Source organism: Prionailurus bengalensis, chromosome C2 (genome assembly GCF_016509475.1).
Source record: "Prionailurus bengalensis isolate Pbe53 chromosome C2, Fcat_Pben_1.1_paternal_pri, whole genome shotgun sequence".
In the NCBI taxonomy this organism is placed as follows: Eukaryota; Metazoa; Chordata; class Mammalia; order Carnivora; family Felidae; genus Prionailurus; species Prionailurus bengalensis.
Window position 1 is genome coordinate 11477003 of NC_057350.1, and position 27670 is coordinate 11504672.

Genomic DNA, 27670 nt, shown 5'->3' on the forward strand with positions numbered 1-27670 from the left:
CCCTAAGACAGTGGCCTAGTGCAGGGTGGGGACTCCCAGAATGAACAACACACTATTAGCCTTCCTGACTGAGTTACTAAGAGATCACAGCCCAGAGATAAGACTCCAACATGTTGGCATCTGGGTTTTCATGCTCCCAAGATAGAGAGAGCTGTTAGATGTTTCTATCCTTCACGTGCTTATCAGGAATAGATTCTGGCTCCCACGGATATCAGGTGATGTACCTCAGTTGAGCGTGATGACCTACAAACACATCCTGGATCTGATACAGCGTGGGGTGAGGAAATGGGAGTTCTAGAACTTTCCTTCCCTTCAGCTCAAATAAACGGCTGTTTTCCAAGCACGCTAGACATGCCAACTTGATTTGCACCATACTAAGCGGCCCCCACAGAACACAGCTCAGGGCACTGCCAGGAGAGTCTTGGCTACTGACCTGGGCTATTCCCAGCAGAAAGGGGAAGGCCTGCAGGCATTTCGACACCTCAGGGCACAAACAGAAGGAGGTGTTACTTTCGCCGAATGCCTCATAGGGCAGCTCAGACCACAGCCTCCGAGGCTTCACCTTGTCACCGGTTTCTGGTGCTACCCATTATGCTTTTCCCCTGGTAGGAACTCGGCCTCCTATACCAGAAAGCAAAGGAGAAACAGCCAGGACCGACTGTTTCCCTCAACCTCACCTTCTGGCACCAGAGGCTCTCTATGCGTAGAGCAAGTCCCTCTGGAGTGAGCAGACCCTTTGCTAACCTCACGTTCACCTCGAGTCTGAAAAGACCCCACCACCTCTGAAGTCTGCCAGCGTCCGTTTCAAAGTGCTCGTGTCTGCTGTAAAGCTCATCTCCAACCTCAGAGGAGAAGGCAGTCAGAATAAAAGGAAAGGAAAGAGGAGGAAAGGAAAGGAGAGGAGAGGAGAGGAGAGGAGAGGAAAGGGAAGGAAAGGGAAGGAAAAAGGGAAGGAAAAAGGGAAGGGAAAGAAAGGGAAGGGAAGGGAAGGGAAGGAAAGGAAAGGGAAGGAAAAGATAGGAAAGGGAAGAGAAGGGAAGGGAAGAGAAGGGAAGGGAAGGGAAGGGAGCACATGAAATACAATTAAAACCCACTAGCTGTTTCCAACAGAAAGTTTTAACATTGTTACACACAAATACAAATTTTCTTCTGACAAATCAAAAAGTCCAACCAACCAGAAAAGGCTATTTGGAGTAGAGATGGAGAAGTCTTTTTCTCCTCATGCAAAGTATTGGCAAACTCTAAATTATACTCCTAAATCTCCACCTTTCTAATAAAACCAGAAGCACTCATCCATTTCCCCTCGTTCTCCAACCCCACCGGATTCGAGAATGCTCCCACTCTGCATGGTCAGTGGCTTGTGATTGCACCAGCCAGCTCCTGAAGGGACAGCTCACCTGCCTGGCCTTGGACAGCAGACCTCCAATCATCCTTCCCTGGTGGCTCTAGCATCTAACCCCCTGACTTCATTCCCACCCCGGAAGTCACAGGGGTGGGGGTGGGGGGGTGGGTACCAGGTCATCAAGATGCAAGTGATCAATTTACCCACTTTCTGATGGGATTTTCTTTTTTCAGTTAAATTCAGTACTATTCAACCACATGAAATCGGTTACCTTCACATACGCAGGTCATGCTCAAGCTCTTCAAAAAAGCAAAGAAGAAAAAAAAGTCCCCTTTAACACTAATGTTCTTTGGAGCGCCGTTCTCTTTCCTGCCATCAGAGGACAGGGACATGTCATCCAAGCAGTCAAACAAGGAAATCTGGCTCCAGTTTCTCAAGCATCCTTGGTGACCCTAGCCTAGGAGACTCCCCCTTTCGGGGTCAGGCAAGCCCAGGATGTGAATGAACACCCTCCAGGCTCTCCTGGTTACAGCAGACCTGTTTCCAGGAGATGATCCTGCCAGCCTGCCTGCCTGCCAGGGGAGACAGTACCAGCCAGAGAAACCCTGCCCAGAGGGATTAGGATATGGGTTGTCCATTCAGGAGAGCTAGTCCACATAAAACCCCAGTCCAAGGGCTCCCGTTCTCAGCACACAGCCTGAGAGCAGAAAAGCCCCTTGCTGGGCTAGAGGAAGTCAGTGTGGCTCAGAGTAGATGGGAAACTTACAAGGGCATGTGGAGGGCCGGGATCAGAATGCCAGGCTATAGTGGCCTACAGAAACCCTGCATTTAGAAGCAAAGCGCTAGGAAACGGATTGCTTATTGGAAAGAGACATTTCTTCTCTATGAAATTTAGCCCAGGCAGCCCAAAAGCCAGAAAACGGCAGCAAAAACAGGCTCAGAGCTGGTCACCAGTGATTACTCTTGCCATGAAACATCATAGGACCTCCAAGCCAAAGAGAATTTTCCAACCGGGCTGGCAACCAGGGCCCAGTGACATTGTAGAGTCATCGTCAAGAGAGGTCAAAGAGACACCATGCACCGTCCACGTTTCTCTATCTCCTCCCCCACCCCAGCATGACTCCTGAGTCATAGCTGGATCTCAGGGCCAGACTACGTCATCCACGAGTAGGATCGGTCACAGTACGAATTACACCAGTGAATGCAAAGACGCCAATCCAGAATTGCTGTCCTGGAGGAGGCAGCTCAGGGATGCTCAACGTAGTCACTTGGGAGAAAGACTCACATAGTGCTCTTTCGTGCCACATTAACTCCGATGATGGGACGCTGCGAGTGGGTGATGCCGTGAGTGGGTGACCGGCAGGCCTAAAAGGGCTACTAAGATTCTTGTTCAGTTGAAAGTTTCTAACTAAAGGGTGTGTCTGTTTTAAAAAAGACTCATGTCTGTTTGTTCGCCATACAAAATTCTACACTATCTTCAATAAATAAATAATAAAGTGTTTCTCAAAAGTATGAAATGTAAACTTTGTCGCCCTTTCTAACACACACCTTTTAAAAATTGCTGGAAATATGACAGAGCTCTTATGGGAAATTATGACACTGTGCATTCAGTTCCCAGCAAAGTGGAGACTCGGCCACTATGTTAATGCTACCACTTACAAAGCACTTCTACAACCCTAGTTAAATTAGGACCTACAATCGAAGAGAACACTGTCTAACACAGGAAAGCTGGACTCCAGTACCAAGAGAACATGCAAAGAACATGTCATGACCACAACAAACTGGGATTAGGAGAACATTAACATGCGAACAAAATACGGCCCACACTTTTCATTAGCAAATCGAGTTATTATCTAGTTAACCAGCCTATCTCCTGGCTATTAAGGGGGGAAAAAAAATCAAAGAACTCAAACCAAACAGCTTGGCACATGGTCATACGTTCCTGACTCTGGCAACAAGCACATGGGTTTCCATTACTGAGAGGTTGGTTGCGTATGGAAGAATATGGGAACGAGTCTTGGGTCTTCCTCCCCAGATTTGTGAGGCGTGTATGCTCCTAGGGCCTTCCCCCCAGCATGTAATGGAGTTCCTTTACATCTTTCCTTCCCACTTCCGGATCATGACTTTTCTTTTTCACGTCTTGGGGATGTTTCTTTCTTGGGAACACACCAAAGACAGCTGCTAGAATTTCCCATGACAATCAGGATCCGGCACATTCAAGCAAAAGCAGGCTCAGAGCTGGTCACCAGCGATTACTCTTGTCATGAAACATCACAGGACCTCCAAACCAAAGAGAATTTTCCAACCGGGCTGGCAACCAGGGCCCAATGACATTGTAAAGTAGCCTTTCAGGTGACCTGTGGTGATCTAATCCAACAAAGTATAACTTTGTAGATAACAAGCTTCCTTAACCATCTTCCAAGCATGCTGGAAATCAAAACTGGGTCACCTGAAGGTAGCTAGTGATAGTTTTCATTGACATCTATCAATAAAAGACCTGGAGGGCACTGGAAGGGCTCTAACAATGCACCTGCTAGAATCTTCCATGGACCAGCTCTTCAAAGAGCTAGCCCACTGTCTGATTTGGAGACCACCTCCCCGACTGATCATATCCAGGGCAGCATTTCAAATAAGGTCCCGGTGGGGGAATAAGATTCTGAAGCAATGGCAAGACCTTCATAGTTACTTCTAAAACACACGAAGGACTAGGCATCATGGGCCCAGGGGCCTATCTGGGGACTGGTGGAAGGTTACATGAGTTCTCCAAAAATACAGACATTGCATTTATAAATCGATTTTACAGTGACCAGACCCAAGCCTCGGGCCCAGGGATGGGCCAGACTCCCAACCAAATCTAGCTGGGGGCTATGGGATTTCAAAGACCCTAGAAGCCATGATGAGGCCTGCAGTGAGGACGAAGGAAGACAGTTCTGCTTCATAAAATGGGAACTTGTTTGGGGGCGGGGGAAGGATTGTCGAGAATTATTCCTAAAAGTTTTGAGGGGCCTGTCTTCACTGTCCCGTTGCCCTGTGGCTGAACATCCAACGGTGGTCTTAGAAAAGCAACCCCATGTCCAGATCGCACCTGCTGCCTTGGGCTGGAGGAAGTCTACCAGCACACCAGGGCCTGCTCCCTATGGCTCATCAAACAGCTGCAGGTCTAAGCGGACCACAATCTCCCCTGTGGGGACTTCATGTAGCAGGAGACACTTTGTAACTGGGCCTTTGGAACCCTGGTCCTTCTTGATGTCGGCCACACGGATCTCTGTCCGACCCAAAAAAATCTGAAAGGAGAAAGAACACCCTGCTCAGAGAGAGAATTCCTTAACTTCAAGGCATGTATTTGGCACACTGGGAATTTTTCAGCGACTTGTTATACCCTCCCTTCTTCCAAAAGGGAATTAGGTCAGTTTATAGGAATCCATGAACCACAATGACAGAGCATAAGTTTTAAATGGAGGGAAAGAAAAAAAAAAAAAAAAGGACACCAGGGTGGGGACGAAGGTGAGTCTAGAAGGAAGTAAAAACATAGATGATGACAGTCCCCACACCTGGGGACCTCCAAAGGCCTAGAAGCGTCCCGGGAGGCAATGCAACATTGGATGCCCTATCAGCTGCACAAAGATTGAAAAGTAATATCTCCCAGGGTTTGTCACAAGAGGACACTTCGTGATGTCACATCCTTTTCAGAAAAAGCAAAGATGGTGAGCTAGGGCTGGTCCTTAAAATGCCCCTTGCATGTGCCAGAGAGCAAATCCAAGGTGTGGGAGAGGAGGCCACACACAGCCTGGGGCTGCATGCTTTCAACAGCGCTCCCAAAACTATCTCAACACCACTTTTTATCAAATATTGAGCACCAGTAGAAGAACAGATGTGAATATATTTGTGTTTTTTAATTTTATTTTTTAAGTAGGCATTACGCCTGGTGCAGAGCTAGTGCAGGGCTTGAACTCACGACCCTGAGATCAAGACCTGAGCTGAGATCAAGGGTCGGATGCTTAGCTGACTGAGCCAGCCAGGCACCCCTGCCCCTTTTTAAAATTTTTATTTATTTTTTTAAGTAGGCTCCACATCCAATGTGGGGCTTGAACTCATAACCCTGAGATCAAGATCTGAGCTGACCCTCTCCTTTTTAAAAATTTTTATTTATTTTTTTTAAGTAGACTCCACATCCAATGTGGGGCTTGAACTCATAACCCTGAGACCAAGAGTTGCACACTCTGCAGACTGAGCCAGCCAGGTGCCCCTATACTTGAAAATTCTTTTCAAATTAGGCAATTGCACAATGGTGTTAAATGGGCCTCCAGACCATAATTCCTTCATTTATTCATTCAAGAATTATTTAGTGGAATATACTGTTATCCAGGCACTCCTGTACAGGAAACAGCCTTTCAAGATTCCACTTGGCTCAGTCAGAAGAGCCTGTGACACTTGATCTTGAGTCATGAGTTGAGCCCCATGTTGGATGTAGAGATTACTGGAAAGAAAAAACAAACAAAAAAAAAAGCTTTAAAAAATAATTAAAAAAAAAAGATGTGAGAGTTTTTTTCTGGTGGACAGATGCAAATTTATTTTGCCCTATGTTCATTTCGTGGGGGATAATCTCTTATATAAGAACAACACTAGGATTTTCAATGTATACCCTAGTGGAGTTGTCACTGTGTCCTGTTATTTCACTATTTAAAATGACCAGTCTTAAACTTTCACTTGTCAGAATAAAAACTGGCAATGAAACACGGTAGTCGAGAGCCTAGCCTTGAGAGTTGTTCTGGGCATTCTCTAACATTTAGCCAGCTATGTGCCTGTCTTCAGACCGTAACCAAAGGTACCTAACTCACAATGAGATGATTCATATAAAAGTATTAAAAGGCAAAAGCCAAGCTAGCAGAAGCCCCTCACTCCTATCACTTCCCTATACTCTTTGGGTATAATTGAGCCTGCCATCTTCAGACTTACTCTCTGGTTTTTATCAGTTGAGGAAAAGAGAGAGAATTTCTTGGAGTCATTGGCCAGGTGCCTTCTTTTCCAGGCTCAAAGCAGAAGCAGGAAGCGGGTTGAAGGAATGATTCATCCAACCCAGTTCCACAGTTCCATCCTTTTGATTAACCAGACATGTCGTCCAAAGTGCACTGATTGCTTCTTGCCACGCCTGTCGTGGGCTGACACTTTTCTTGCTCAACGGGCTACTTTTATCCATTATCACCGTGGCTTTGGGCCAGGAACTAAAGGACTGGGCTGAGACTCTGGGGTACAGTCTTTTTTGCAGTCACGTGCTGTAGGGAAGCATGGGACTGTGTTCTCTATCTCGGGCAGCTGGGCCACTCTAGACCAAGCGTGCTTTGTTCACCTTCTCTGAGATGTCCCAGCATCGGTGAAGGCCACTTCCTAGGGGAGGCTGAGTCTTGCCTTGCGCCAACCTCACCTTCTGGGGGGAGGTCAAAAAAAATCCTGGGCACCAAGGCCCCAGGTAGAAAACATTTACCCCTGGAAGCTGGATGACAGAGGAGGAAGGGCACCTCGCGAGGCCGCTCTCTACTCACCGTCTGGAGAGAACTGGTCCCTCTCAAACACGGTGATGCAGAGGACCTCCTGCTCCAGGTCTTTGATGAAGAACTGGCAGTTGGAATTCCATTTGGGATTCAGAGTGTCCTGGATCGTCTTGGTGATGTGACACTGGGAGCCCATGGTCACCTCACAGTACGGGTTACTCTTTCCTAGAGTGGACACAGTCTGCTAGACTCCTACCTGGCTGCAGGGCTCTGGGCACGGCATGGCAGGGTCACAGCCACGATGGGCAGCAGTTTCCCTCCATGTCCCTCCCATTGCCACCCCCCTCCCATTGCCACACTCGGTAAGTGCCATAAAATGGAGCATCTGGGCAAAAGCTCCCACAATCCAGCAGCACAGTTAAGTTATAATACGTAAATATTGATAACACTTAAATAATTAGATAAATGGACTTTAAAATTAAGCCTTTCCCGTCTCTTTGCTATAGCCTTAGACTGTATCACATCTACTATGAAATGGCAACCACCCGGATCTCTCTGAAAAGCAAAATGGTGGGAAGGATTAAATTGAAAAAACAAAAACAAAAACAAAAACCTCTAGATTTTAGCAAGTGTTAGGAAAGCCAATTCTGGAAGGAAGATTTAGGATTATGGAAACAGCACATTTGACTTAAGTCTGGCTGGGTGGGGGAAGGGAGAAAAGGCTTCTACCAACAACCCATGCTAGAGGGAATTTGAGGTCCTTACCATGTGACCGACAGGGTTTCAGCTCAATGCCTTCAACAACGTTCACCATCAACCTTCCAATACCTGTTGCCCTTTGGGAACGGACTACGACAGCGGGAAGAACAACACAAGATGCTTCACTGAAACATTTGGTGCCTTCCCCATCCCTGTTTGCCTCAGACCAGTTTTATGTAGCTGCCCCCCCCCCTTCTCCCCTCAGACTCTGGCTGGCTTGTTCCACCAGGGTAGATGCTCCACCCTTCATCCTGTACCCCACTCTCCCCTCCCCCACTCCCGTCCCTTCTCAGCCTCCCTCCGCCTCCAGGCTCATCTTCCAGCTTTAAGGATTCTGAGCCCAAACTTCTCTGCCCCAGCTCGGCAGGAAACAGTCCATGCCACTGAGCAATGCATACCCAGGTACGCCTTCTCCCGCTTCTTTTTCTCAGTCTCTATATAGAGTTCTGAAGCAGCTTTGATTTTCTGCACCCAGGCAGTCCTTGGAAATAAAAAGACAGAAAGGTGCCAAACAGAACTCAGGAAAAAGGTCTCAGGTCCATTCGAATTCAGTCTCCAGGACCCTACCTGCTTTGTTCATTTGATCTGAACAACAAAGGCTTGGGAAAGAAAGTCTGCTGTTCTGTCAAATGATGCTAATAATTATTCCTACCATGAATAAGGAGGGAGGAGTGGCATTTTTATTGATATGCTCGAGACCTGCCTTGGCCTTGGTGCCCCTGTGGAAGAGAAATGCTGACCCGGAGATGTTGGCATGCAACTCTCTCCCCCCTCGTTGACAAGCATCCCATTACAAAACAGATGCACACAGGGGAAGGGGGGCAAAAATAATATAAAAACAGGGAGGGGGACAAGACATATGACACTCTTAAATACAGAGAACAAGCTGAGGGAGGCTGGAGGGGTTGCAGGTGGAGGGATGGGCTACATGGGCAAGGGGCATTAAGGGCGGCACTTGGGATGAACACTGGGTGTTTTATATAGGGACTGAATCACTAGATCCTACTCCTGAAATCATTATTGCACTATATGCTAACTAACTTGGATGTAAATTAAAAAAAAAATGAATAAAATTAATTAATTAATTCTTTTAAAAAGCACCCCATGTTTGCCTAACCAAAGAAGGCCAGAAGGATCTCTCTTATTAAACCATCCAAGGGAAGAACAAAACCATTTCCCAGACAGGGAACCACTTTCTAGGGAAAAGCAAACACACTCCGAGCAAAGTAGTTGGCATGACGCTTTCTCCTTCATTTCTCGGAGACCCATATGTATGATAGCTTTGGCCAGTTTTCTTGTTTGGCACAAATGCCCTTTGGAATGTCGGTTGGCCTTGGGTCAAGTTCGCCCTTCAGAAATGATCTATTTCATTTGGCTGTAGGGCAGAGCCTTGAATACACGATTGAAGCAAAATAACAGAACAACCCACTGCTCTCAGATCCAGAATGTCTGCGTAAGCGAGCCCAGCTGAGGACAGGGTCGGGCTTGGGTGGTCCTATTAATCCCCAGATCACCTTCCTATTGGTTTCTGCCACCTGGAAAACCTTGGGAAACCTGAGATGCTCCACTGATCTCAAAGAAAGATGGAAATTTCCTTTAAAAAAATTCTCAAGCAAAATCAGTTTCAATTCATTTTATTTTGAAAAAGTCACGCCACGTGTTAAACTTTTGAGCGGCTCTAGAGAAAAGTATGAAGACCCCTCCAGCCAGAGGTTGTGGTATTGCAACTGAACAAATGTTGGGACCTGCTGATTAATTAAATGTTCTACATATGTCCAGCCTGGTGGAACCCAGGTGCCCAGTGCCAGGCAGGTGGCAGGTCTTACCTTTCATTTATGCTTTCGGCTCGGAGGGTGTAGACTCGGTCAATGTGGGAGATGTGGAAGATGGGCTCATCTCCAGAAGGGTCAGTGGGTAATTTTACTAGAACCTCATTCAGGAAAATAGGCTGAAAGAGAGTGCACAGGCATTAAACAACCAGACGGGACTCTGTGTGTTTCAATGAACTATGAGTGTGCGTGAGCTTATGTGCACATGTTCTAATAAACTAAACTGAGTGTGTGTGTGTGTGTGTGTGTGTGTGTGTGTGTGTTTTCCAGTAAACTCTACTGGAATCATAATTTTGCATTAATATCAACTTTCATGTATTGCAAACTATAAATAGAATTTTTGCCTCCTCCATTTTGCTGGTATTTTTTAAGCCCTTCACAATACAAGCTGACCGGTCTGTTTTGGCCATTGCATATCCCAACCAGCAAACAGTCTTCAACAACTTAACCTCCAGCCAATCCCCTCCAAAGATTTTCATACAAAGTTGCTAGTGACAATCTACAGAAGTACATTGTTCTTTGCCCCACGATCACCATCACCCCACAATCCCCTAACTGCTGCTTCAGAGAAAATTCTTCCGCAAAAACGCCCCCACACAGACAAATTTAGGAAAACGGTATCCCGTGACACAAAGACACACAAACACAGCTATGTACATAGGAGCAGACCAAATAAACAGCAGAGGGAAATTCTCCACACATGGACTGTTTAGATTGGCTTTTGCTGGAAAAGGTGAGGGGCACAGATGTTTCAAGTGATCCTGAGAAGTTTGGGGAGGGGTCTGGGAATGCTTGGAAGGTGGGCACCAGTGCTCAACTTCTGAGCTGTCCCATGCCTGCCTCCTGCGTCACACTAGACCGCGAGCCCCACCAGCATAGGGGGCACTCCTCATGTCTGAGGAACCACAGTGGCCATTTGGAAGCTCATAGATAGATGTCTTGTCAATCGAGTCGAATGCTGTTCCTCTTCTCATAATGTTGGAAATGCACTTCTTTAGTTATCCTAAACCCTGGCTCATCCCTCGTCTTCTCCTCTACGCCACAACCCGCCCCCCCCCCCAAACCCTGCTCTTACTCTGCCTCCTTTTGGAAACTTTCTCCTTTCCCCGCCAACACCAACCCTGATATTGCAATCTAGAATCGCAATCTAGAACCACAATCTAGAACCACACTTACTGTTTTGTACATTTTGTACTGCAGATTCGATTTGGGACTGAAGACTTTGTCCGTGCCAGATGAGCCCAAGGGCTTTATGATTTGGGTCAGCAGGAGGAAGTCGTTGAAGAGGAAGCCATACAGCTCCTTGTTGCTCTTGGCCTTGTAGAGTTTCCCACTGTGCAGAAACTTGCGTGGCCCCAAGCAGTTGGTCACTGAATTGAACACAAGTTGCTGAGAAAGGAAAACAAAGCCCAAAGAGGACACGGTGAAGGGAGGTCAGTTTTTGATTTTTGTGTTTCTGCGTCTGAAAGCGCAGGCTCCGTCAGAATCGGAGGCTGGGCCCCCACGGGCCTGTGTCTTAGGCTTCAATCAAAGACTGCCTTGCAGACTTCAGGCAGTGCCTTTCAGGGCCAAGGAGTCAAAGGCAGTCAAAGACACAGTTCTGGGGATTCCGAGTGTCCAGATGAGTCTTGAATATACTTCTGACTGCTTTCTCCCGAGGGGTCTACTAATGTCTGAGGGTGTTGGTGCCCCCCTTTTATTTACTGGGAAATGGGAAACAGGAAGAAAATTCTCGGCCCTCTCCCACCTCAATGAGTATGGGCTGTGTCTCCAGAGGGGGCATCAGCCAGCTCCAGTGATGACCCCACACGGGTTCAAAAGGTCCCTTGCGCTTGGGGAAAGCAACACCCACTCCCTGCACAATTCTACAGACCACATGCTACTTTCCAAGGTCAGCTAGAGTCCAGGCCCCTCGCACGCACGTGAGTGCAAAACTCAAGGGCGCTGAGCGATGCCTCAAAGCCCAGCAGAGCAGACACGGTGTTGGCTCACATTAAATCTCCACCAACTCACTAGTCCGGAAAGTGTGAAGGGGACACTCTCACTGCCACTTCGCCAAACCTTGGAGATGGCTCCGAGTGCCGCTAAAACATGGCTCTATCATCCCTCTGGGCTCTCTCATCTCACGTGAGCAGTTTCTAAAGGGGCAGAGGGAGACCGAGGCAGAAAAATGACCTCACCAGGATCCCCTTTTCTTTTGGCGCAGGGTGAGAGACTGAAAGAGGGAAAAGCACAGCTGTGCCCAGGCAGCAGTATGATCCAGGCAAGGGTCAGACCCTCACGGCCCCCACCTGTCCACACTTGGGCCCCAGGGGATGCTCTACTAGCAGCCTTCAAGGCCAATGCTCTCCAGAACTATGAGCCCTAGAGGTCTCCCTGAGGACAGTATTTCTGAAGAAATGACAGGGTTCACACCATGTGTCCCCCGAGAGATGTTGGTGGCCACTCATCTCCCTCCATCACGGGAGACAGAATCAGCAGTGCCTCTGTGACTGGAGATCTATAGGCATCAAGGAAGAGTGACCACTCCACTCACTCTTGGGTGCAAAGAGGGAGAAGTGTCTCTAATCTGCCACCGGGGCTCTGAGGGAGCCCAAAAGACTGAAGATGACACCCAAATGGGAGCCTTTAGGGCCTAGTTTTTACCCCTTTGCACTATGAACAGGAGGCTGGAGATCAACCCAGCCCTTCTGGCTTGCCAAGAGAGTTCAAGGCACTTGGGGACAGACAATGAATCCAGAGAAGGCAGCCTGGATCACATAAAGGTGATGTCATTTATTCATACTCCAAGTTTGGGGCCTCCAATTGGCCAGGCTAACACTGAATATAAATGAATTGGGAATGATATTTACATTTCTCTATCTTTTAAAAGAAGTTTTTTAAATGTTTATTTCCTTTTGAAAGAGAGAGAGAGAGAGAGAGAGAGAGAGAGAGAGTGCAAGCAGGGAGAGGCAGAGAGAGAGGAAGACGCAGAATCTGAAACAGGCTCCAGGCTCTGAGCTGTCACCACAGGGCCCAAGCGGGGCTGGAACCCATGAACCATGAGATCATGACCTGAGCCAAAGTCGGATGCTTCACTAAGCCACCCAGGCCACCCCTACATTTCTCTGTCTTAAGACAAGAGTGGCAAAGACAGCATTTATGTGAAAGTTAATCATAGGTCTGAGCCCAGATCTGGGCCAGGAAACGGAAGCCAACGTGCCCCTTTCCATGATTGTACAGACAGACGGAAGCTGCTGTATAATAGCTAGGTAAGGCCGGCCGATAAGGAAGGACAACAGTCTGTTTCAAAGAGGACACAGAAGGCACGAAACTCAAATGACAAGAGCTTATTTTATGCTGCATGATTTAAGATGAAGACCCAGGCAGGCTTCACTGAGTCCACCCGATGGCAGCCATGAGATGCAAGGAAGGGCCCCTTTCCAAAGTGCGTGTCACCATGTTGGCACTTCTGCCTGGCAGATTCGGGTGCTGTTCAGATCCACCGTCTGCAGGATCAAGTTAAAGTTCCTCTGAATGACACACAGGCCATTCTCGCCCTGCCTTCAACTTGCCATAAAGCCGTATCGCCCGTTGCCCTACAGATGCCCGGCTCAGGACGTCCCTCCGCTAAGATGCCCTCCCCCTGGTTTCCTACCTGGATAGACATCTTCATCCTTCAACACCCAGCCCAGTGTCTCCTTCTCCAATGCTTCCCTGAATCCCCCTATGACTGTCCCTTCCTCTTCATCATGTGTTCCCACAGCACCTGCAGCTGGCTCTGCCTTGCCACCCATACTTTATCGTCAACATTGGTTTCGTCCCTCCACTTCATCCAGAACCGCAGAACCCTAGAGAGGGGAGAGGTGACATCTTTGTGATTTTCATGTCCTTAGTGTTTAGTACACTAAGGCAATGGCACATGGGCAGGTGCTCAAGAAATGTTTATTGAATGAATGAATGGATGAAAGCATAAATGAGCCAACCAACCGGATGAATGCCCCTGGATTGATTATCGACACAAAATTCCAAAATGGGAGTCTACACTTGTCACCTGGATTTCCACAGGGCTGCTCCCACGGGCTGGCTTATCCCACACCTGTGCTGAAGGCCAACAAGGAAGTGAGGCAGGGAAGGAACCAGCGGTGATGACTTCCTCGGGTAGTGCCTGCCTTTGAAGCATTGTAAGAAGGAGGAAGCCACAGGAAGAGGGGGGTGTGGGGGATACATTCTGCCTGGGCATTTTGGTAAACCCTAGTGAATGGCGTGTGTGCAGGCATGTGTGTGTGTGTGCGTGCACGCACATGCATGCAGAGGCAAAGAAAGGGGTGGGGGGGGAAGGGCAGCAAGAATAAATGAAACTAAGGGAAAGGTAGGGGACAAGAAATAATGAAATACTAGAAGCGAGACTTCTGTTGCTCCAGTATTGATGGGCTACACTGACCTATCCAGTGAAAATTTTAAAAAACTGAGTGGAATATAAAAATTCACTTTTGAAATGCAAGCAAAATGATAAAAATGTAAAACAAAAACAACCTTAAAACAATGTGCAGAGGCCGAAAACAATGAAAATGTGAACCCCAGAAGATAAACCCCAAAGCCAGCTTCAGCCTGACAGCCTCCCTTGAATCTGGTGACCTTCAGCGTCCACTTCAAAAGCCATATGGGCCGCAGGAAACAAGCGATGTTTCCAGGGCTCACTGAGCTGAGGGATCTAACAGGAGAGCTCCACCAAAAGAGGGCCACAGAGGAAAGGCCACGAGTGAACTCAAGCGCAGCAGAGATGAACAAGAAGACTTGCTTGTTTTTGACCTTGGTGTAAGTGGAATGAAAAAAAATGCCCCTGAGAATCTGCAGCCACAGGGCAACTCCCGACCCATTCACAACTACAATTCACACGCTAGTGTGATCCAAAAACGCCTCTACGTGAAATTTAGGGTGATCCTGGTAGCAATTCTCTCAGGAGGAATGCAACTTCAGAGCTCCAAGGTCCCACAGATAAAGCTCCAAGGGACACTGAGCTCACGATCGAAAATCACAGTACGTACAGAGAAGCAGGCATGCGCGGTGACAGCTAGCAGAAACAGCAGAAGGGAACGAGATCCATAACTGTCGATACTACGCTTCTCTGCTGTGAGATATGCAGGAATATGTTTAAAATGTGTTGGGGGAAAAAAAATGCAGAGCATGGCCACGCGTGCAAGGACAAGACACAAGAGAGGAACCAGCAGATCCGACAACACAAACAGGACTGTCGAAAATGGAGAAGAAAGCAATACAGAAATTAAAAAGTCAGCGGGACAGGTTCAGGAGCAGGGGAGAGGCAGCTGGAGACAGAACAGGCTGTAGCCTGGAGAGGACGGTTCACGATCTTTCTCGCCGCTGAGGCTCAGCGGGAGGGAGGCCCGGGTCCCAGCCCCGAAGGCAGCTACCTCGGACAGGCCTTCACACTGCACGTGGCCTTGGATCCACTCCAGCCGGTCGGAGTTCTCCTTCTCCCGCACCCCTTCGTTCACCTGGGAGCACAGCTCCTCCGCTTTCTCCAGGGCGTGCTTCAAGTGGCTGTGGTCAGGGTGGTTTTCAGGAGTGTTTTCCAGGATCTACACGGGAGGACAGAAGACGGCAGCCTCAGGCGGTGCAGGTGGACCCGGGGTCCCCTGTGCTGGGGGGCCCAGCACAGGAGGGCCTGGACCTTTCCTGATGGGTGCTCACATGAGAAACCGCAGCTCTGAGCACCCAACTGCAGCAATGACGTGAGCGTGACGGCCACTCCTTGTTGGCCAGGGCCCCTCGGGAGGCAGGGGGCGCCCACATTATTCATACTTTGGTATGAGGAGGGGCAGTGGCTGCAGCGAGCGCATTATACACCCCACGTGGATTTCTCCCTGGAAAATGGCTCTTTTCCTGGGTCCGTGCACAGCTGCAGCAACCTGCGCACCTCTGGACCAGCGTGCAAAGGGGTACGTCTGAGCAAATGTGCCTTTTTCTGGGTAGAACCCTCGAGGCCAGCGGTTAAGAGTGCCAGTCCTAGGGCTCCACCTCCTGCATTAAAATCTCTGCTCTGCGACTGACCAGGCATGCTATGGGTCAGTCCCGTAAATGTTCTGAACCACAATTTCCTCATATGGAACGTAGGGATGCTAACAGCACCTCCTTTGGGGGCGCCTGGGTGGCTCAGTTGGTTAAGCGACCGACTTCGGCTCAGGTCATGATCTCACAATCCGTGAGTTCGAGCCCCGCGTCGGGCTCTGTGCTGACAGCTCGGAGCCTGGAGCCTGCTTCCGATTCTGTGTCTCCCTCTCTCTCTGCCCCTCCCAGACTCATGCTCTGTCTCTCTCTGTCTCAGAAATAAATGAACATTAAAAAAAACTTTAACAGCACCTCCTTTATAAGATTGGAGGACTCAGTGATTTGATACAGTAAAGTACTTTGCAAAGTGCCTGGCCCTTGGAAGGTGCTCAGTAAAAGGGAACGATTATCATCGGGTGTACCTACCGAGGCTTTGTCCAAACACAAATAATTCAAATGGACCTAACCTCGAATAATATCTCATCTCAAAGGTACACTTCGGCTTAAAGTCCTAGGTAAGCCCCTAACTTGAGAAAAATGCACATTCTGGGTCCCGTGTGGCCACCGATCATCTCCAACAAGGGCCCCACCCTCCAGGCCAAATCCCGGCTGAGGTCAGGATCCCTTTGGAAACTCCTGTTGTCATCCCTGACCATATCCCTGGGGGCGTGGGACTCCGGCGTAGGAATTTTCTAGAGCTCTCCAGGTGATTCTAACATGCAGCCCAGTCTGAGGATTACAGTGCTAGACTGGGAGCCCACACAGCTGGCTTGTGTGAATTCATTTGTCTTTGTTTTTGTTTCGTTTTGCTTTCCTTTTTTTTCTTCTTCAATTTATTTGAACTAAAAACAAAACAAAACAAAAAAACAAAAACAGGTTACCCATTTATGCCACCGCCTACCCCTGCCTCCGGCCGCCACCAATCTGTCATCTGTATCTGTGAGCTTGGGAGGTCTGTGTCTCCCTCTCTCTCTGCCCCTCCCCCATTCATGCTCTGTCTCTCTCTGTCCCAAAAATAAATAAACGTTGAAAAAAAAATTTTTTTTTAAATAAAAAAAAATAAATCGGATTGTTTGTGGGAGGTTTTTTTGTTTTTTTGTTTTGTTTTGTTTTGTTGTTTGCTATTATATGAGTCGTATGAGTTCTTTATATACTTTGGATGCTAGCCCCTTATCAGATTTTTGATGTGCAAATATTTTCTCCCATTCAGTAGGTTGCCCTTTCATTTCGTTGACAGTTTCCTTTGTTGTGCAGAAGCTTTTCCGTTTCCTGTTGTCCCATTTGTTTACTTTTGCTTTTGGCGTCAGATTTTTAAAAATCATTGCCAAGACCTATTTGCATTGTCAAGGAGATTGCCACCTGTTTTTTTCTGGGAGTTTTATGGTTTGGGCTCTTACATCCGAGTCTTTAATCCATTTTGAGTTAATTTTTGTGTACGGTGTAAGACATTGGTCCAGTTTCATTCTTTTGCATGTGGCTGTCCAGTTCTCCCAACATGATTGATTGATTGATTGATTGATTTAATTTTTTAATAATGTTTATTTTTTGGAAGGCTGTGCACAGGGGAGGGGCAGAGAAAGTGGGGTGGACAGAGGATCTGAAACGGGCTCTGTACTGACAGCAGAGAGCCTGATGTGGGGCTCAAACTCGCGAACTGTTGAGATCATGACCTGAGCCAAAATCAGACACTTAACTGACCTAGCCACCCAGGTGCATCCCCCCCCCCCCCACACACACACCATTTATTAAGGAGACTGTCCTTTCTCTATTATATATTCTTGGCTCCTTTATTGTAAACTAATTGACCATATATGCATGGGATTATTTCTGGGTTCTCTATTCTATTCCACTGATCTATGTATCTGTTTTTAATGCCAGTACCATACTGTTTTTTTTTAATTATTATAGCTTTGTAATATAGTTTGCGATCAGGGAGTGTGATGACTCCAGCTTTGTTTTTCTTCCTCCAGATTGCTTTGGCTATTTGGGTCTTTTATGGCTCCAAGTTTTAGAATTGTTCTATTTCTGTGAAAAATGTTGGAATTTTGAATGGGCTTTCATTGAATCTGTATGCTGTTTGGGGCAGAACGGATATTTTAACTACATTAATTCTTCTAATCCATGAGCATGGAATATCTTTCCATTTATTTGTGTCTTCTATAATTTCTTTCACTAATGTCTTACGGCTTTCAATACACAGATCTTTCAACTCCTTGGTTCAATTTATTCATAGGTGTTTTATTCTTGTCGATGAAATTGTAAATGGGACTGTTTCTTTAATTTCTCTTTCCAATAGTTCATTATAAGTGTATAGAAATGCAACAGATTTTTGTGTATTGATTTTGTATCCTGCAACTTCACTGAACTTACTTATTAATTCTAACAGTTTGCTTTGTTTTGTTTCAAAATGGAAATGGCCTTATTGATTTTTCTGTAATATTGTACAATATTCAGAATTCAGAAAATTCAGCAAGTTATAAAGAACTTGGGGTGCCCGGTTGGCTCCGTTGGTTAAGCGTCTGACTTTGGTTCAGGTCATGATCTCACAGTTTATGAGTTCAAGCCCCAAGTCGGGCTCTGTGCTGAAAGCTCTGAGCCTGCAGCGTGCTTTGAAGTCTGTGTCTCCTTCTCTCTCTCTGTTCCCCCCCACCCACTTGTGCTCTGTCTCTCTCTCTCTCAAAAATAAATAAATGTAAAAAAAAAATTTTTAAGGGGCACTTGGATGGCTCAGTCGGTTAAGTGTCCAACTTCGGCTCAGGTCATGATCTCAGTTCGTGAGTTCGAGCCCCGCGTCAGGCTCTGTGCTGACAGCTCGGGGCTGGAGCCTGCTTCGGATTCTGTGTCCCCCTCTCTCTATGCCCCTCCCCCGCTAATGCTCTGTCTCTCAAAAGTAAATAAACATTAAAAAAATTTTTTTTAATTTTTTTTGAAATAAAAAAAAAGAACCTAAAAAATCACCCATAATCTCCCCATCTGGAGAGAACTTCTGTCTGTATATTAGTTAAATGCTCTGCCTACACATACACACCCCACACACACACACAGACACACACACACAACTTTTTAGAAAGTAAAAATTAAATCATGCTACCATACCACACTGTGCCATTTTGCACACTGTTTCTCCCCCCACTTAATAGCAGTTACACAATATCATTTGATGTCCATATCCTGTGGACCTATGCTATCATTTTTAAGGATTCTATGATGCATCGTTGTAAGGATGAACTACAAGTCATTTAAATAGTTCCCTTCCCATAAAAATTCATGTTGTTCCTAATTTTTAAATGTTTCTCTGATTATTTTTTTTAGGACAAATTCCTAGAGGTGGAAGTGTTGAGCCAAAGAGAATGTGCAGTTTGATCTGTCCAACACCTTCCAAGAGCCTGAACGACTTTACCTTCAAGCAGCATTTTTGTCAACACTGTTGACCTACAATCTTTTCAATATATGCCTATCTGGCAAGCCCAAAGCAAGGTATTTTCTTGTGTGGCCATGCATCTCTTTTATTACTAGTTAATTTAAATTTGGTACATTTACATATACTAACTTGGTTAATTCTCACAACTCTTTGCAGTAGGTAGTATTAGTGTTCCTAATGTACAGATAAGGCATCCGACGCCCAAAGAGGTTAAGTAACTTAACCCAAGGGTATACAGCAGTGGAGACTGAGATTCAAACCCAAGCAGCCTGTCTCCTGACTGTGTTCCTTACTGCTATTCTGCACTGCCTCCCAGAAATATCTAGCTGTATATTTTACCTATTTTCCCGCTGGAGTATTTATCTTTTTCCTTTTGAGCTGTAAGTTGCCTTACTTAGAGGATAGGTAGACACATAGATAAATACAGAGATACAGGTAGGTCATCTATGTATATTTCAGCACCCACTTACATACAGTCTGAAATATATTTACCCAGGTTCCATCTGTCATTTGTCTTTTGATGTTGTTCATTATATTTTGTCACACAGAAAATTTTTAAGAAAAATATTGTTACAAATAATATATTGACACATTCCTGATTTGCAAGATTCAAACAATACAGAAGTACACAGAGCAAACGTGAAAGTTGCCTTTCACTATCCTACCCAAGAGATAACAGACTGAAGGGCATCCCTTTAACTACTTTTGGATGCTCTGCACATATTTAATAATCACACATAGAGCTTGTCCTCTGTTTTGCAAAATGAACCACACGGTAGGATTACTCATGAAAGGTGTTGTTTTGGTTTGCTTTGTTTTGTTTTAAGTAGGCTTAATGCCCAGTGTGGAGCCCAAAGCGGAGCTTGAACTCACAACCCTGAGACCAAGGTCTGAGTTGAAATCAAGAGTCGGTCACCCAGGTGCCCCCCTCCCCCCCCTTTTTTTTTAACTTAATAGCATTTTCTGGATGTCATTCCATGCTAATTCAAAGAAGTCTCTATTTTTAAAAATATTTTCATAGTACAGATCTATCACAATTTATTTGCTCTACTTAAGGACCATCCAGACTAAAATATTTTTTTAAGTTGCTGCAACTCTAAATCCTTTACCTTTCTTTTCTTAGTGCCATGCTAAGAATTTCTCCACCTCAGTCTCATAAAAAACAGTTCATCTTAGTACTTTGATGGTTTTTCATATGTATTATAACTGACTACCTTTTAAAAATCTCTTCTTAGCTCCACTATTTTTCAGTTCATTCTCAGGCCCTTGAAAGGGCAGCAAGCACATTTCTGCAAATAACTATAATTTGTTCTTTCCTCTTTAATATGTATGACTCTCAGTTCTTTTCTTGTTTTTGTCCCCCTCTCCTCACTGGCTAGATCTAAAACACCTATTTGAAAAGGCTGTTTCCAACTCCAATGTGCAATTAAATATTGGGGGAAGTAAACAGAAGTACTGAGGTAGTTAAATAGTAACAGTCAAGTTGGAAGAGAGGAGATAGTAGGTCGAAGGCTGCTTCCAATCTAATCATTTAATTCAGCCAAGGTGGCCAGAGTGTATTTTGTGGCCTCAAGCTGGGGTTGAACTGAGGAGACCGGAGGGAGATGTGTTACTATAAAGAGCTTGAGACAATTACTAAACATACTGAGGATAATGCGAGGCAGGTTTCTCATAGAAAAGTTATAAGTATAGAAAGGGGGAAGGTTAGAATAAATTCGGTGGCTAAAGATTAGAACAGGAGGTATCAGTGTCAACTCATAGGTTTTAATATGCATTTTTAGATACATGGATTGATCTAGACATAAATATAAACGTATGTGTGTACACTTACATATATGTCAGTATGTGTGTATGAATATAATACATACATATATTCCCTGACTCTACCACTTGAGAGACTCAAATGGCAATAACACCCCAATCGCAATGAGCACACCAGTGCCCAGATCTGGGCGTCTAAAGTCTCCACTAAACGGAACCAAATCTAAAGCCCGTCTCCAGGAGCTAGCCCCCCTGTGGTTATATAATCACAGGCTCAGAGGATGTCGGAGTCTGCTCCCTCACATTGGAGATGGAGACATTGCGAGGTGGCTTCACAATGGCTTCCTGAGGATGGGTGGTCGGCATTGCGTTTCTTTCTTTTTCTTGGTGGGAAAATCAAGGCACGAAGGCATTACACCTCGATTGGGAAAAGGACCAAGACCTGAGCTCCCTTTTTCCAACTTATAGGGTAAAAGCCACTTGGTATCACAGCTGAAGACTGTGTCTCATTAGCTCTTTTCACAATAAACAGCTTTTCTTTCTGAGTTACCAAGCAGATGCTTCCAACAGCCCATTGGTGTATGATTTGATAACAACAGATACTAGGTGCGTTGGCTGGGGAACTTGCCCGTGACCCCTGAAATGCTGAGCAAGCATTCTTCTGCTCGAAAAGGTGAGATGGCTACTTACATTTTTAATGATCAGTGGGTATCTTGTTACCCGTTGCATTGGCTTCAGTATAAAACTAGAGAGTGGCATCCCTTTACATCGAGGGTCCATTGCCAGTCTCTGAAATGAGAGATGTTTTAAATGCACCTAAGAAATCTGCAAAACCGAGTCAGTGACATCAACACTGATGTTATTGCGGACTCCCCACCCATCACGTTGTCTCATTTATCTGGACCAGAACTGAGGAGCCTGGAGTTGGAGGGGCCTGACTCATTATCCTGGTCCAGGATGAGACACGTTCCAGATGGACACTGGACACCAGTAGACGTGACTCAGCCACCAGGGTTAACTCCTGGTCTCCAGAGTCAGCACACCCTCCCTGGGACATACAATTCCTCCCTTACAGAGATGAGATTCTGACTTTACAGAGGATATTTCTTCTGGATATCTGCCAGAGCTTTATAACAGTCCCAGGAATAAGAAGAGACACAAGACTGTAGAATTAGAATAAAAATTCCCCTTAAGTCCCAGAGATGGCCCAAGGGCTGAATCGCGTTGTCTGATTCAGATGCAGCCTGCACATCCCTGTGGGAGCCCCAGGCAGGCAAGGACAGTGGAGCTGAGACATGAGGGGTGAGGACTGCAATCTCAAGTCCTGAAAGTTGTCCCCACCCTAGACCACCTGTCCCTTTTTTCAACTCAACTGGGGGAAAGAGTCCTTTTACCCCCAAAAGATGATCCCATCCATAAGTCACAGGGATAACATGGTGACTCAGCTTTCAAAGGCATTGGTCAGGTTTAACAAAGCCTTAGAAACAGGCGGCTGCCGTGACCTGGGCCCCAACTGTCAGTGTCTGAATCCGCTCCAGACGTGGACATCATCACTGCAGGAACACCTCACACCTGGCAAGGGCACGTCAAACCCCCTCAGGGATGGGGTGAGGGGAGGTGATCAGGGAACGGAAGTAAGCCCCCTGCCCTGGGTGGTGTCAGCATTTCCCTCAAGTTCAAGTGCATCCAGTGATGAATTCATCCTGCCTTGTGCCCAGGGAGGACTGGCCCTTGGCTGAAACCCCAGGTGGCCGAGCATCTGCTCTCCAGTCTCTAGACCACCCTGGGCCCACTTCTTACCGAAATTTCTCCCCTTTGAATGACTTTAGAATGTCCCGATTCACTGGATAGCAAATCAAAGCATTTCATGTTGAGAAACACCAGGGGAACAAGAAAGAACAAGCATCATATGATGCAATGGTCAAGGAGGGAACACCCTTGTACCTCACAGTGATGATTCCACAAACACGATTATTGGGCCAGAGGGAATGGTCTGCCCCCAAATGCACAAGGTACAAAGATAAGCCTACCATTAGTGTTACTGGTCTATTCCCTAAAATGTAACTGTTTAGCAGAAATTATTTGATTCTCTTCCTATGGTTTTTTCTCTGGGAGACGTGGGGGCTGTTTGAGTGGGCCAGTGGGGCCAGCAGGGACCTACCCCAGTCAATGCCAAGTCCCAGGGCCTGGGGCCTCCAGCAGCACGGGGCCCACCTCCCCAGACGTCCCTTGGTGGACACATGGCTCTCGAGATCCCCTTATCCCCAAGGTAGACGTCCTGCATCCCACAGTCACCCCCACAGGCTTCTTAGGGTTTGAGGCCATCAACAAGAACAAATTAGAAAAGGAACAAAGGGTCCACTGGGATTCCTGGCCATTCCCTCTGCAGCAAAGAACTGGGGTGCTCAGGTCAAACAGAATAGGAACCCTGAGGGGCGCCAGCCGTGCTGGGCCTGACAAATGAGACAGAAGATTAAAACCTGCATCCAAACAACACCACTAACACTCCTGGACCACAGATCAGAGCTGCCGGGCGCAGGGCTGGCCCCTCCTCTCCACGTCCGTCCCTTGGGTCACAGCCACACCTGTCAGCCCACATCACCCCTGTTGCTCAGCCAAGACCTGAGTCCTGTTGGCTTTTAGCAGGAATGAGCTTGCAGGCTTGACTTCGCTCCTCGCACCCCCAGCCGTCCTGCGACAACCACTCAGGGGCCGGGGCTCGGCTCAGCCTGGGCTCCTCACTTTGACAAACTCCTTGAAGTCCGGGGCCTCGTCCGTCTTCTGCTGGATCAGGGCAGCCCCATTGAGCTGACAGCTGCAGAAGCGGATGTAGGGCTGCATGTGCGGCAGCTGGGCGGTCAGGATGTCGCCGACCATCTTCACAGGCATCTTCTCCCCAGACATCTTCTTGCGGACTCTCAGCGCTCTGCACGGGAACGTGAGAAGTGAGCCCCCTGCCTTTACCCTCAGCCAACGGTGACATGGTGCCCTTCTAGGTTGTACAGAAACAGAATGTGTGTGAGGGGCACAGACCCAGGGCCACTAAAGGATCTACTGGGGAGACAAGGAACAGAAAAGAAATGAGTCTAGTGCTACAGAGAGGTATCACTGGGCCATTTTTCTCTGGCATGATGGCTGTTGGCTGGTTCTTAGGAATAAAAACTTTTCAAAGAAATCTTTGCTGAACGAGTCAGCATGAAAAATAGTATTTTTCTCATGGAGAAATACGGAATCAGTTATTTAGTAACTCAGACAGGATCTCTGTGTTGATGTCTCACTTCATAGACGATCTGTGGTCAAAGTCCCAGGCCACTGTGGCCCCAGCACTGAGTCTGATTCCGGACCAGTGCCACCCAAGGGAGGCTACTGTTGCCAAGGGACATGAAGGCTCATTTTCAGACTGAACTTAACATAATTAAGATGGTAAAAATCAACTGCCACAGAAAAATAATCCCATTATGTCACCAAAGCCAGGTACAAATGATTGTCTGGACTATCTGTGTCATTCACTGCTTCATTGCTGTGGCTAATTTGAAATTGACTGGATTACGGGGTTCTGAAAAGAGAAGCCTGTTTATATGAGAATGGACCAATGAACCCACACAATTCACATCCTGGAGGCTGAGGAGAGACTGATGGGACTGGGAAAGGTTTGTTCTGGGGTCCAGCTGCAGCCTGAGTGTTCAGGGCCATGAGAGCCAGGACTGTGCATCCCAACCTTCCAACTCCAATATGAGAACTCCTAACACCAGCCTCTAGAGGACATATCACTGGGCTTCTAGCCAGCAAGGATAGCAATGCACCCTGACGGCAGGACCACAACATGAGGCATGAATGTGTTCTGCCTACCCCAATGATGATGGATGGATGGATGGATGGATGGGTGAATGGGTGGATGGATGGATGGATGGATGGATGAAACAGAATGGTACAATATATGATTTTCACATAACCTTTGGCTGTTTTCATGGCCATGTTAGAGAAGCCCTGAGGTAAGGATAAAGCTATAGAATTCCAAGGAAGCTTTGCAATATTAGCATTAGGCTTTAAAAACTTCACATCACATTATTTTCTTTCTCCTACATTTTTGGCTAAAGGGATAATCCTTGGACTGGGCAAACAAGTCAGGGAGAGAAATTTTAGGGAAAATAAATTATGTGGTCTGAACAATTAGTAATTCTCTCTCTGCAGATGCCCTTGTAGGGAGAGATGCCCGTCAACACTGGCAGCTTGGGGGGAGGGGTGGCAGCCTGATACCCTCAGAATAGGCAAATGGCCATTGCTCATTGAGGGGGTTGGTATGGAATATCTCCCAACGTGTAGAAATTTCCTCAAATTGCTCATTGGGGATGATGTCACCTCCAGTTCTGGGGGACCAGAGCCCTGAATAACCATGTTACAAACTGGTTATGGATGGACAGTGGAAGAAATTCCATCACTCCATCATTTCCTATGAGGAGGAGCAAAAGAATCTTTCTCTAAGAGAATAAAAGTACCACCCCCTCCCCCACCCCCTTAAAAAAAATAATAATGGAGAAGACAAGGAAAGGAGAAAAGAAGAAAGATGGGCATTGTCGTGAAGAGGTTAAACCAACGCCTGGGTTCTGGAACCCCACACTTGCAGACTCGAGTTGTCCACCTAGGGGCCAGGCCTAAAACCAGGCTCCTACTATGGACCAGGCACCTGTTAGGTTCACTCGTGGGTCTCCTTCTGGGATGTTCTACCGCACAGGCAGGACTGGGCCTGAATGGGTTTGAACAGAGGGTGTCACCAGGCTCCCGGGTCACGTGACTCAACTGCCACAGCTCTGCCCTTTGGTGAGCTGGTTTGTAATCTCATCTAAAGGTTTACTGGGTGGAGGCCGTGAACGGCTGATAAGCAATCAGCTAATGGACATTTCAAAGAGCACTCGGTGTTTGCTGGATGAATTAGCACTCCCGACCCTCTGAGGTCCGCAGAGCAAGCACATGGTCAACAGAGCTTGCATTCATTAATACGTCCTTTACGTATCAAACAAACACTCTCATGTGTACTGCTAACTCTCCCTATTGGCTGTTGGCACACCTGAGGCCTAGGGAAACCGAGAGACCTGACCAAACTCACACAGCTAATACTGACGGGAGCAGCCCTTGAACCCAGGAGGTGTGACCTGTGACCCCGGAGCTCCAGGTCCCTGAGCACTGAGCGTGAGACAATAGACACAGCGTCCAGACCCGCCTCCACTCCCGAGCTGCTCTGCGCAGGCCCCGTCCTTCCTCCGGAAGCAGCTCCTGCCCTCCGGCCAGGTTTCTCTCCACTTCTCTCCTTCCACAGTCCTCTACTTCTCTCCCTGTCTCCGCTTCCGGCCTCTCCTCCAGGCCTCGCCCCCAGCCCCAAGTTCCCTCCCTCCAGGCGGAGGCTGCTTGGGATTCTCTCTCCCTCTCTCTGTCTCTACCTGTCCCCCACTCGCACTCTCTCTGTCTCTCTCAAAAGAAATAAACTTTACAACATTTTAAAAAATACACAAAAAACAGTCCCTAACACCTGGTTTGCACAGCCCTATGTCACTTCTGCGTCCCTTCTATCACTTCTGACAGCTATACTCAGGGGCCTGTGCCCACTCTTAACATAAAAACGTTCTAGGGGCGCCTGGGTGGCGCAGTCGGTTGAGCGTCCGACTTCAGCCAGGTCACGATCTCGCGGTCCGTGAGTTCGAGCCCCGCGTCAGGCTCTGGGCTGATGACTCGGAGCCTGGAGCCTGTTTCCGATTCTGTGTCTCCCTCTCTCTCTGCCCCTCCCCCGTTCATGCTCTGTCTCTCTCTGTCCCAAAAATAAATAAAAACGTTGAAAAAAAAAATTAAAAAAAAAAAACAAAAAAAAACGTTCTAGATCTTTCCGTCCTACTCTGTTTCTTAAAAGCAAATTTCACAGCTCTCCACTCACCAGCAAGAGAACAAACCATCCGCTCTGACCCCCAACCAGAGGCATCATTAGTAGGAAGCCCTATGTCCCAGTTAGCACCCCTTTATTTTCATTGTATTTGTTTCTTATTTATCTGTCTCCTAAATCCCATGTCCTTCCCCCTCCCACCCCAAGTTCAAGGAGTCGCTGGCCCTTGGATCGGGAGTGGCAGATATGTGGCCTTGCAGGGATTGCTGCCTTACAGTCTCTTTGTCCAAAAAAGCCTTCCTCTTCTAGCCTGCAGGGGCCCCCCAAATCCCCCCATCATTGGGGTTAATCTTTTGCAGGAGAAATCAAGTCTACGCAGCAAAGGAATGTAGCAAGATGTTCACTATACAATCCACAATACGGGCGTTCACCTTATACTTCTTTTCATTTTTCTGTTTAAAATTTTTCATAGTGACATAGAAAAGGGGGAAAAAAAAACGAAAGAAATCAGATCCCCAGAAGGCTCCTATTAAATATTTTATCTAGGATATAAAAACATTAGTTCACCCAAGCTAACTGATCGGGTCATCGGAGGAAGGGGACAGAGCACAGGGACACTGTGATGGCAGGAAGACGGTGCTGTGCAGGCATGTCTGACATGATTGACAGTGTGCCAGGGGTATGGCTCACCTCCTCGCTCCTCAGGATAACCCTGCATGCCCGACCAGGCAGGCACCACACCTACAAGTTGACAGGTCCCAAGACAAGGGGTCCGAGAGGGGTCTGCCCAAGGAAACTGCCCAGAACAAATTAGAAGGCGCTGGGGGCCAGGCACAAACTTAGGACATTCACCTCCTGGCTCCACGTTCTTTCCATCGGTTGCAGGATGGGGTGGAACCTCCAGTAGGTCATCCACAGAGCAGCCTGGGACACAGGCTTGCCTTCTGTGTGACTTCAAGTCACTGGACCTCTCTGAGCCTGGCTTTCCCAGCTGTAAGCACTCTGGATTCCCACCTCCGGGGCTGGGGAGCACGTCAGCGCTAACGGGAGGAAGGGGATGGCCGTGACAGAGCTCAAGGAAGGGGCTGCTGTTTCCCTGACAGGACAGGAGGGAGGGTGACATGGGGGGCAAGGGCCCTTGGGGACGTGAGA

General features: G+C 47.2%; 1 protein-coding gene across 6 annotated transcripts in view; it reads right to left on the reverse strand.

Moving 5' to 3' along the window:
- Positions 1–4270: 4270 nt before the first annotated feature.
- Positions 4271–27670, reverse strand: part of ITSN1 (intersectin 1) — a 220045-nt gene continuing 196645 nt past the window's right edge. For 5 of the 6 annotated variants that reach the window (XM_043593672.1, XM_043593675.1, XM_043593673.1 and 2 more), the window contains 9 exons: positions 23392–23575; positions 21340–21438; positions 14831–14998; positions 10596–10808; positions 9417–9538; positions 7989–8071; positions 7597–7680; positions 6883–7056; positions 4271–4626 (listed from right to left, as the gene is read on the reverse strand). In XM_043593672.1, coding sequence (XP_043449607.1) covers positions 4535–4626; positions 6883–7056; positions 7597–7680; positions 7989–8071; positions 9417–9538; positions 10596–10808; positions 14831–14998; positions 21340–21438; positions 23392–23575 — 1219 coding nt within the window. In that variant the 3' untranslated portion in view covers positions 4271–4534. Of the gene's footprint in view, positions 4647–6882; positions 7057–7596; positions 7681–7988; positions 8072–9416; positions 9539–10595; positions 10809–14830; positions 14999–21339; positions 21439–23391; positions 23576–27670 lie in introns of all 6 variants that reach the window. The other variant, XM_043593684.1, reaches the window with a different exon arrangement.